The 12133-nt window shown below is 48.4% G+C and overlaps 1 protein-coding gene across 2 annotated transcripts in view; it reads left to right on the forward strand.

The window, feature by feature from the left end:
- The first annotated feature begins 1478 nt into the window (after positions 1-1478).
- Positions 1479-12133, forward strand: part of LOC307015846 (uncharacterized protein) — a 32818-nt gene continuing 22163 nt past the window's right edge. The window contains exons 1-4 of one of the 2 annotated variants that reach the window (XM_079644765.1): positions 1479-1601; positions 2494-2630; positions 3340-3761; positions 3948-4014. In XM_079644765.1, the coding sequence (XP_079500891.1) occupies position 4014 (1 nt within the window). In that variant the 5' untranslated portion in view covers positions 1479-1601; positions 2494-2630; positions 3340-3761; positions 3948-4013. The remainder of the gene's footprint in view (positions 1602-2493; positions 2631-3339; positions 3762-3947; positions 4015-12133) is intronic. The other variant, XM_079644764.1, reaches the window with a different exon arrangement.

The following is a 12133-nucleotide window of genomic DNA, read 5'->3' on the forward strand; positions in this document are numbered from 1 at the left end:
TCTGCGCTGATGTCTGGGTCAGCTGGGGACGTATCCTCCTGATGTTGTAAAGCGTGTATCTGCAGCAGCGGGTTGTAGCAGCGATGTTTGCAGTGAAGGACAATTTGTTATCTAGGACCACACCCAGATTCCTTGCAGTCTGAGTCGGGGAAACAACAGAGGTGCCGATGTTGATTGTTAGGTCAAGAGTGGGACAATCTTTTCCCGGAAGGAAGAGCAGTTCAGTCTTGTCAAGGTTGAGCTTGAGGTGATGAGCAGACATCCACCGAGAGATGTCTGCTAGGCAAGCAGAGATGCGTGCGACGACCTGGGTCTCTGAGCGGGGAAAGGACAGAATTAGTTGGGTGTCGTCAGCGTAGCAGTGGTATGAAAAACCATGCGGGCTAATGACAGACCCGAGCGAGTTTGTGTACAGGGAGAAGAGGAGGGGACCAAGAACCGAGCCCTGAGGGACCCCTGTAGTTAATTGACAAGGGTCGGACTCGGACCCTCTCCAAGTAACCCTGTAGGTGCGGTCGTTGAGGTATGAGGTGAGGAGGGAAAGTGCAGTGCCTGAAACTCCAAGTTCTTGGAGAGTGCGAAGGAGGATCCGATGGTTCACTGTGTCGAATGCAGCAGACAGGTCCAGAAGGATGATGACAGAGGAGAGGGAGGCTGCTTTAGCAGTGTGCAGTTCATCAGAGACAGCAAGGAGAGCAGTTTCTGTTGAGTGACCTGCCTTGAAACCAGACTGGTGCGGATCCAGAAGGTTGTTCTGATGGAGATAACAGGAGAGTTGTTTAAAGACAGCGCGTTCAAGTGTTTTAGACAGGAACGGGAGGAGAGAGACGGGCCTGTAGTTAATAACATCAGACGGATTGAGAGTGGGTTTCTTAAGGAGAGGGTTTACTCTTGCCTCCTTTAGACTGTTTGGAAAGTGACCAGAAGTTAGAGAAGTGTTGATGAAATGGGTGAGAAATGGTAGAATATCAGGAGCGATAGTCTGAAGGAGGTTTGAGGGGATAGGGTCCAGAGAACAGGTGGTAGGACGGGCAGAGGTAACGAGGGTAGACAAAGAGAGACAAAGAGCCATAAAGGGGAATGTGTGTGTGCTGGCGGCAAGATGTGAAATAAGATAAGGAAACTTGTTTTTTAGAGCAGGTTTGTTCCAGACACCAAAAGGTATCTGGTTTTCATCAAACTGAAAGAGACTTTTTGTTTCCGGATTTCTTCTGCTGCGTCGCGCTGATTGGGTACGACAGGCCATGTGTTGGTCTCTCCCAATGAGATGACCTCTGGGGGAAGCATTCAGACACCTCCTCCTGTGTTTTTAGTATGAAAGCCTGTGTTTTCCTTTGGTTCGCTCTCTTCTTTTCTTCATACGGCCAAGGGGTAGTAATACCTCTCCCAGGAGAGGACCAGAGCAGGGGCACCCGAAGGGGGGGCCCCTTTTGAATTGTTTTGTGATGTATTGTATGTTCCACCATTAAAGCAGATTATTGTTTAACCCTTATCCTGGTGCTTTGACTTTTCCTTCTTGTAAAACAAACTCATAGAGGAACGCGCGGAGCAGAGGTTCTGCCTCAACAGACGTCAACAAAGAACAGAAGACTTGGGATCTGGTGAGTCCTGCAACTGTAATGGAGTGAAACATGTATTTAGATAATCCTTATTTTGTGAAGGTCTTATTTTTTATTTAAGGTTACGTTTCTTCTTCTAGTTAGCTGAGTTTCTTCCCGTTCAGTTGGTATGCATCATTAATAGGTTGTTAAATGTTAAGAAGCCCTGAGATGCTGTTTCTTGCAAGATGTTGCGCCCGGGAAACCTAGCTTAACAGGTGGCTGCTAACGTTAGCTTACAGCTTATTGCAGTGCTGCCCCCCCACCCTCTCGTCTCCAACACGGGAGAATTACACATAAACATGCAGCGGGGTGTCACAGTGTTGTCGCCAAGTTTAATGTAAAGTTTCACAGCTTTCTTACAGTGGAATCTAGTTTGTTAATGTTCAGTAGCCAACAGCTAGCATAGCATAAACAGCTAACCGCTAACGTTCGGCTAACTTGCTAGTTAGCTCTGCTCTATTACAAGCTAACATGACTAGCTATTGTCACACTGTGTGAACTAACATAGTTTTTGTATTACTACATCATACATGCTTGGTCCAAATTACTGCTAAAATTAATTATTTTTGAGAATGTATAGTAAAGAAACACTCAGCCATGCATGAAATAACATAGCAAAAGAATACGGGTAATGTTTGACCCATGTTGTGCCTTAGAAGTGGAGTGATACAAACATGATTTTTATTCAAAAAGTAAGAAAGGGAAAAATTTGAATTGGTGTTGATCCAAAACAGGTTAATTGAGGAATACCTGGAATCCTGAATGGTTAAAGTAATTTATTGCAAAGATATTTACAATTAAAACTAATTCGGGTCACTTTTGACACATGTTGGTTGTATGTTGTGTAACAAAGGGTTAACATGACAGCTGTGATGTTCACTCTTTTGACCAGTGGACAGTGAGGACTATGGAAGAGAAGATGTGATGGCTTTGTGTGGAAAGCTGCTGACGCCAGCCTGTGTCCCTCATCAGTCTCTCCAGGCAGCACCCAGCTATTCTTCCATCTTGCAGATGGAAAGACTTTGATATGTGAGTAATAACTAACTAAAATGCTTGAATGTTATTGTACAGGGGCATTATGCAGATTTAATCACCTGAAGATGAAAATATAGATTCAGCGATATGTACCATTTTAAGGAAATACTGTTAGTGGTATTGGCCGAAGCTCCGCAGCTGTAGCTGTTAATGAAAACTCAAGTGCTCCATTTGTTGGTTTTTCTTTTTTATTAAGAATTGACCTAGCATATCTTCCTCTTCGAAATCCCACTACTTCGCTAACACGCAGTGCCTGGGAGGGTGCGTTTGATTGTTCCCACCCTTACCTAATTTATGGACTATGTCATGTTAGACAAGCAATCCAGTGGTTAGTTTTAGGGTAAGCTACATTGTTTTATTTTTGATGTATTCACTTTAAGAGAAAGGGATTTCAGAAACAAGTCTCACAAGTTTGGCTCAAGGTAAAATTAACAAAAGCTAACTGTTGTTAGACTATGTTCCCCCCTTCTAAACTTATGAAATATTCAATGCCCTTGGGATGCTCTCAATAACGTGTGTGTGTGTGTGTGTGTGTGTGTGTGTGTGTGTGTGTGGGGGTGTGTGTGTGTGTGTGTGTGTGTGTGCTTCAAAGGTCCATCATACAACATTTAGGGGATCTATTGGCAGCTGCTGATAATAACATCCACCATTATGGTTTACTAATAGTTATCACTTCACTTCCTCCTCCTGCACCTGGACACAGCAGGAACCTACGCCAGGATCCTGTTTGTGGACTTCAGCTCTGCCTTCAACACAACCCTCTTGCTGGAGGCTGCGCTCCATCAGGACCAAAACCTCTCCATCAGGACCAAAACCTCTCTCCATCAGGACCAAAACCTCTCGCCACCTCAACAAGGCTCGCCCCCCCCTACCTCCAACACACTCTCACTCCATAATCGTCCAGGAGCGACGTTTGGTCAGGGTCCCGTGGCGTGCAGTTGTGACGCTCCTAGGCTCCTTCAGCTTCATAAAGGGACGCAAATAGCTTTCAACTGATTGCAATGTATTCTCATCTGCGGCGGGATTTGACGCTCATGGACGCACGGCATTTGTTTGTGTCGGCTGCCCTTAAAGGCAATGTGAGCGTCCATTCCCATTGGATAACGGAGAATTGCACACCCGGAAGTAAGTACACCCATTACTGTCGATTGAATTTACAGTGATATATGCACTACTCATCGACTAAAAAACACTAGATTATTCTTGTTAATTACGCAACATTGATTGGTTTAAATCGTGTGCAATGCTTTTGTGTTTTTCCCCTTCAATTCTGAGAAACTACTTCTCTGATTGCAATGTATTTCCATCCAGCTGTCCACTGCAGTTAAGGCGTTGTGCGACCCTTCCCATAGGATAAGGGAGAATGTTACACCCGGAAGTGAGTATTCTCCTCATTGTTTATTGATTTGACAGTGATATCTCCACTACTCATTATCCTTGTTAATTAAACGACATTGATAGGTTTTAGTGTACAATGCTTTTGTCACATTTTCCCCTTCAATTCTGAGAAACAAGTAGTTTTCTATGAGTTTTGGATGGCCGAAGACATCAGTGGCGCTTCCAGAAATCTTTCATAGGGGTGGCCAAATGGGGCCACTGAAAATCTTGGGGTGGCCCACCCAAACCATGAAGCTAATTGTTGTAAAAGTATAGACTAGATGAAAACAATGGCAAAGAGAATCACCTACTGATATACTTTGGTTTCTTATTTTACATTTTCTGATACTATTCATCTGAAGTGAATATAATACGGATAGTTAACATTTTACTTCAAACAACATTTAAAATAACTTTGTTTTGTGTTATGTATACATGTGTTAGGTGATTTATTGTTTTGTTTTTTATATATGCTAGTTGTTCTTTCCTTTTAAAAAGACAAATACAGCTTAATTTAAATAAGTTCCTTTATTGTAAGGCACAAAATGTTCAGCATTCTCAACACATACAATACACAAAGCAACACAACAAGTTCTTCAGTTATATTATATCTCTAGGTTATAAATAGTTTTTTACTGAACAAAGCTGTTTGTGTCACACTGATCAAAGATGATTGACATGAATTTATTAAATCAAGTTTTAAAACATGACTTTTATTTCAAAAGGACCCAAAAACACAAGGGGTATACCCCTTGTGTTTTTGGGTCCTTTTGAGGGTAAATAAAGGGTAAATACATACTGTGAATGAACACAAAAACACCATCTATTATTGACCTTTATAGCAAATTCAAAACATTATAAATGATACAAAACACCACCTTTTAGTAATAGACAGAAAATAGGTGACGAGACATATTTCTATTTTTTTAGATTAGGCCACTGTAGTGAGAGTAATACATTTAGTAGCTATTTGTCAACAACAATAAAACTTCAAAAGGCCACTGAGGCACCAGGTATACTGGATCTTACGCAGATCATGAGTTGGTAATGAGTCCATTGTCCAGACAAGGCATCAACGTTTTTGTGGCATTTATTAGCTTCACCTTGGCAAGAACAATACAGCAAAAGGTTTTGAAATGTTTGCGGCTCTCAGCCCTGATACTGATAAAAAACCATAGACCTTCCCGGTGCCCACTGACTGCTGCTGTGCCCTGATTGACTTAAATAAACCCAGTTTATGCAAATGAGCTAAGTCCCGCCTCCCATTTGGTCGAGGTGTGATATCCCAAGTAGGTGTGATATCCCGAGTAGGTGTGAAATCCGTCAATAGGAGGGGGTGATGTGTATTCACAGGTGTGAAAAAGCCCCCACTGTAGCACCTTATGGCGTAAAAAAAAAAAAGAAAAAAAAGAATGCTGTTGCCATTAGTATGCATAAAAAGTTACAGGTGGTCCCGTCCCCAAGTGTGTGTGTGTGTGTGTGTGTGTGTGTGTGTGTGTGTGTGTGTGTGTGTGTGTGTGTGTGTGTGTGTGTGTGTGTGTGTGTGTGAGGACCTTCACTGCTGTGTGAGAGGGCTAATGAGCCAGCACCATACTTCCTCTCTGCGTTTTCTTGACCTGGATCTGATCTTGAAAAACTAAGTACTTTTTATTTTTATTTTATAATATCATGTAATTATTTAACGTTGCTTGGTGTGTGTTAAACAACCTCTGTGCATATGTTGTATTTATTTTGTAACAGCACTATGGCTCGTAATGGTTTAGAAGCTTTGGGAAAGTACCCCTCTATGTACAAATAATGTGGTGTAGATTTTTAATCAAATCTTTTTTGTGTGTGTCTCAGTTCAGGAAAGTCTGAACCAAATACGAATTGGAATATTAGAGAGGATTAACTCTTTTGGTGGAACCCCATATGATTCATTCCCTGTGGAAAGTGAGTATATATGTATTTAAAACTGTATGTGTTTGTATCTAGCTTATTTTTAAAAGCAAATATGTTTTTTTTTTGCTGATGTGTAAAATATCCAAAATAACGTTTTATATACTTACTCTCTTGTTAAAAGGTGATGAAGTTTGCAGCGTAAGCCAGCCATCAGTGTACCAAAACCTCCCCTCTATGGAGTTTACATACAGCCTACCTTCTGCGACAAGTACTGATCTAAGTTGGATCTTCAGTGATCCTCTCACACACCATCCCTCAGAAAGCCAAACAGACTCGTCCCCCTGTAACGCCCCCCTTCAACAGGTCTGATGCTAACCCCCCAACACAACTAAGGAACTCGTTTTATTTTAATTGCCTAGGCAGATTTTGGCTTTTTTCTCTTGCCAAGATACTTTTTGACACACTTTGAGGTATTCAAAACCTTAAAACTAGAAAATGAAGTATTGTCTGATTAGATTTTTTCTTAAAGACTGTTTATTGTAAAATGTTTATTTATATAGCACCTTTCAACGCAAGGCAGTTCTCATTCATAACACTCCGTTCGATGTCTCACTATGGGATGCGCCTCAACGCATATGCACCAGAAGCATCAATCTCATTACGCCAATCCTGATTGGCTGGTGATCTTGACGCCAACGTCAGGGAATCCACCAACCCTATAAGTAGCTTGCGCCACGACGCAGGCGTCATTCAAACACCTCTTCTCGCTTCGGAGCACATCTCGAGAAAGATCAGTAGCTAGCTAGCTTAACGGTCCACAGACTGATATACGAAGCTAACCTTCGGTCGACGGGCGCTCGCCAGCTACTTTTGCTTCGCACGGGAATTTACTTTATTAACACTCCAGTTAATATCAGAATCTACCCTGCCGTTTTTTTCCAACGGATAACGGTAAGGTTTTTGGATTTTTTCCCGCAAACGGTAACACGCCTGTTGCTCGTTTGTCCTTTCTACGCCGCACCAAGGCTAGCTAAGATGGACTCTTCCCTCCCTCACACCAGAGGAGACGGAGTGTCGGAGGCTCGGCTCTGCGGCTGCGGGCTAAAGATATCGAGTACTGACTCACACCAGGTCTGCTCGTCTTGCCTCGGGCTGCAACATGCCCAGGAGGCTATCGACACCCCCGGCGCGTGCGGGCATTGTTCCCGTTTTACCGCCAAAAGCCGCCGCCGGCGGCTAGCGCGCCAAGCTAGCATGCCGGTCCGAGACCTCCCCATGCCTGTAGACTCGCCGGCCGGCGAGCAGGGCATGGTGGCGACCGCCACGGGTGCCGGGTCCCGCGCTGTGTCAAGCTGGGACTCGGTGGCGGCGACAGCCGCGGGAAGGGGGCCCCGTGCTGTGTCAAGCTGGGGCTCCCAACTGGACCTCACCATGGCCTCACCCGCGGAGGATGTCCTGGAGCTGGACTATGAGGAGGAGGAAGAAGAATACGCCTCGGAGTTTCTTCTTTCCGACTCAGACGAAGGCGAAGATGACATCTTCGTCTCGTCTGCCCAGGCTGCCAAGCCTGGGGCCATGTCTGCCTCCCCGGGCGAGGACGAGCCACCGCTCCCCCGCCTCAGCATGGACCTGCAGGCCGTGTGTCAACGCGCTGCATCTAAGCTGGACATCCCCTGGCCTGAAGCGGCCAGAGAGCCCTCCAGGTCTAGATACGAGGGAAAGAACTTGCCCCAAGCCGCAAGGCTGACCAGGCAACTTCTCCCCGTATTTCCGGAGCTGCTGGATGAGGTGTCGGTCTCCTGGAGAGACCGCCCCTTCAGCAGCAAGGCCCCAATCCAGGGAGCCTCCTCTCTGGACTGTGAGGGCATGGAGAAGCTCGGGTTACTCCGCATGCCTCCTATGGAGCCGCTTGTGGCAGCCCACCTCCAACCGCGGGTGTCGGCGGCCCCGAGCAGGAACCCCACACTGCCGACAAAGGCGGACCGGTTCCAGTCCGCAATGACTGAACGGGCCTACAAAGCGGCTGCTTTGTCCGCCAGGGCGCTAAATGTCTCCTCCATGCTAACCGCGTACCAAGCGGAGCTGTGCGCGGACATGACGGTGAAGCCTGAACCGGCCGTGTGGGAGGAGATCATGGCGATCACGGATATTTGCCTCCGCGTGCAGCGCTGTGCAGTACAGGCCACAGGAAAATCGCTAGGGATGATGGTGGTGCAGGAGAGAGCCAGATGGCTGAACCTGACAAACCTCCCCGACCGGGAAAAGGAGGACGTGTTGGACATGCCAATCGTCCCTGAGGGCATATTCGGCTCAGCTCTTGCCTCCATGCAACAGCGGTGTGAGGCCAAGAAGAAGGAGGATGAAGCTCTCCAGCTTTGCCTCCCTCGGAAAGCCCAGCCGCCGCCCCCAACGGTCCTGCGACGGACCTTCCCCCAGGCTACCCCGCACTCGGCCCTGTTCAAGGTCCCGAGATGGCAGAAGCCACAGCCCGCCCCCGGTCTCCCACCGAGACGCGAGGCGCGGACGAATTGGCCAAGAAAGTCCCCGGTCCCGGCAGCAGCCACACAGGCACCGCCGACCCAGACTTTCAGTCACCAGGCGAGGAAGAAGAAGAGGGCAGCCTGACAGCCTTCCCTCCCCCCCTCGGGGAAAGGGCTGGAGGTTTCCTGTTCTCTTTCAGCCCTGGATCGTGTTCCACACGTATCCAGCACCCATGTGTTTCCGGGGGACAACCACGCTCCCGCCTTCCCGCCGCCTCGGGTGATGACTGCACGTCATCCTCCAGTTCGCGCCATGAGGGAAGCAGACTTCACAGCACTGGCAGCAGTTCCTGCCAGTCGTTCAAGTCACACAAACACACACAAGGGTCTAAAAATAAAATGTTTGCCACTGTTGCTTCCAGGCTTAAAGCCAAGGGCACAGTCGAAAATATTAAAAAGACAAATAATAATGTCAATAAACAGTCAGGCGACTGCCCCGCTTCTGAGAGTGGCTATGAACGCCTCTCTCGGAATGCGGACGGTGGCCGGGCCTGTGAACGCACCATCACCGCGCGCATGCGCAGTGTCAACCGAGGTTGTCACCCTAGAGCGCCACCGTGTTAAGACACTAGAGGGCGCCATAACACAACCAATGCGGTCACAGGGTGCAGACAACAGAGATATGGTGACATCCCCGCTCGCTCTGAGGAGCGAAAGGTGGAAAATGCTCACATGCTCTGCTTGGGTTTTCAAAACGATATCACGGGGCTACAGACTCCAATTCGCTGTCACCCCCCCTCGCTTCTCGGGCATTGTGCAATCACATGCCCGGGGAGCGTCGGCTCACATTCTAGAGCAGGAGATTCTCTCGCTACTAGAAAAGAAAGCCATATCCATCGTACCCTCCAAACGGAGTCAGAGCGGCTTCTATTCCAAATATTTCCTCGTTCCCAAACGGGGAGGGAATGGAATTCGCCCCATCCTAGATTTAAGGGCTCTGAACGGGTATCTCAGAAAATACAAATTCCGGATGCTCACTCACACATCCCTACTGCGTCTCGTGCGTCAGGACGATTGGTTCACATCAATCGACCTGAAAGACGCGTATTTTCACATCCCAGTATATTATCCACACAGGAAATATCTGAGGTTCGCTTTTCAGGGTGTCTGTTACGAGTACAGAGTGCTTCCCTTCGGTCTGTCTCTCAGCCCACGGGTGTTTGTGCGATGTACGGAGGCAGCGATAGCCCCGTTAAGACAACAGGGGATTCGCCTGGCAACCTATTTAGACGACTGGCTCCTTCTGGCACAGTCGGAGCAGGAGGCTATTATGCAGACGAATATCCTCATGAAACACCTGCTCGACCTGGGTTTTGTAATAAACACAGAAAAGAGCATGTTGTCCCCAGCCCAGTCGGTGCTCTTCCTGGGCTTACGCCTGAGCTCGGTGCCCTTCACAGCCCGCCTGTCAGCGGAGAGAGTGAGAGCCTTCAGGGCTTGCCTCGCTCGTTTCCAGCCACGCAAATATGTTCTCTTCAGATCGTGTCTGCGGTTACTGGGGCTCATGGCGTCAGCCATCCTAGTAGTACGTCTGGGCCGCTTACACATGAGGGAATTTCAGCGCTGGGTAGCTGCCCTCAGACTAAACCCCACGCGTCATGGCGCGCGGAGAGTGATGGTCACTGTGCACTGCGTAACGGCGCTACGCCACTGGCTGCACCCGACTTTCCTGGTGCGAGGCGTGCCTATGGGTGCTGTCTTATCGCGGAAGGTGGTCACCACGGACGCATGTCTGACGGGCTGGGGGGGCATATACGAAGGTCGACCTGTGAGGGGTCTCTGGAGCAGAGACCTCCAACGGTCACACATAAATTATCTGGAGCTCTTAGCGGTGTTTCTCACCCTAAGACGCTTTCTGCCTTCTCTCAGGGGACATCATGTCCTCGTGAGGACAGACAACACGACCACGATATCGTATATAAACCGCCAAGGGGGTTTGCGTTCTCTACAGTTACACATGCTGGCACGCAAACTGATCTTATGGAGCTGCGGACGTCTCCTCTCTCTGAGAGCGACACACGTACCGGGAGTGATGAACCTCGGGGCAGATCTGCTGTCCAGAGGTGCACCACTGTACGCAGACTGGACTCTACATCCAACGATTGTGAGTCAGCTGTGGGTGCGTTACGGCCGGGCCGCGGTAGATCTGTTCGCATCAAAAGAAAATGCTCAATGTCAGCTGTTCTTTTCAATGCGCGATCTAAATGCACCGTTAGGCGTGGACGCGCTCGCGCACGTTTGGCCCCCGGTCCTTCTATACGCGTTCCCACCCCTGGCTCTAATTCCTCCAACTCTGGCCAGAGTGAGAGAACAACGCCACACACTGATCCTGATAGCTCCACACTGGCCTGCAATGTACTGGCTGGCGGAGATATATCAGCTGCTGTGCGGACAGCCGTGGCAGCTCCCGCTACACAGGGACATACTATCTCAGGCGGGGGGAATGATTTTTCACCCACACCCAGAGCACCTGGCGCTATGGGCCTGGCCCGTGAGTGGTATAACCTGAGTACAGTGGGGCTCCCTCAGAAAGTGATAAACACTATTCAGAGTGCAAGGGCTTCCTCCACCAGGTCTCTCTATGACTGTAAGTGGAGGGTGTTTTTGAGGAGTGGTGTCTTCAAAAGAAACACATCTCTTTTCAATGCCCTGTCGGTGTGATTCTATCATTTCTACAGGATCTGATTGATAAACACAGAGCTTTCTCCACGATCAAAGTGTACCTGGCTGCTATTGCCGCATGCCATGTGGGCTTTGGGGGAAAGACGGCTAGTCAACATCCCTTGGTCTGCCGTTTTATGAAAGGGGCTCGCCGGCTCCTCCCCGTTTCCAGGTCATTGGTGCCCCTGTGGGACTTGACGGTGGTTTTAGATGGGCTCGCTCGAGCTCCATTTGAACCCCTGGAAGACGCTGACATGAAGCACTTGTCACTGAAGACAGTGTTGTTACTGGCTCTGGCATCTGCCAAACGAGTCAGTGATATTCACGCGCTCTCTGTGCATCCTTCGTGTACTCAGTTTGCCCCGGGGCAAACGAGAGTATTGCTGAAGCCCAACCCGGCCTTTGTGCCTAAGGTGGTTGGCTCATGCACTCCCATTGACCTTGAGGCATTTCCTTCACCGCTAGGTTCCTCTGGGGAACAGCGGCCGAATTTGCTTTGCCCGGTTCGTGCTTTGCGCACTTATATGGACAGGTCGAAAGAGTTTCGGTGCAATGACCAACTCTTTGTATCTTGGGCTAACCCTCATAAGGGCAAGCCCGTTACCAGGCAACGGCTCTCCCACTGGATTGTGGAGACGATTGCTCTGGCTTATACGAGTCAGGGTTTGCAGGCACCAACGGGCCTGCGCGCTCATTCTACTCGTGGATTGGCTACATCCTGGGCTTTGTTCAAGGGTGTTTCCATTCAAGACATTTGTGCAGCAGCGAGCTGGTCCTCGCCGCTCACTTTTGTCCGCTTTTACAGGCTAGATGTTTCTGCTCCAAGTGTGGCCCGCGCAGTGCTGGGCCCCGTATTGGGACAGGGTTCTACCTGTTAAGTTCTGTTTTTGTGTTGGTGATTTTCGAGATAAGCATGTCTGGCAATGCGGGAGTCTCAATATCCCATAGTGAGACATCGAACGGAGTGTTATGAATGAGAACTATAGGTTACTTACGTAACCCCAGTTCTCAGAGTAACATGAAGTGAGATGTCTCACC

Source organism: Notothenia rossii (genome assembly GCF_949606895.1).
Source record: "Notothenia rossii genome assembly, chromosome: 1".
Lineage (NCBI taxonomy): Eukaryota > Metazoa > Chordata > Actinopteri > Perciformes > Nototheniidae > Notothenia > Notothenia rossii.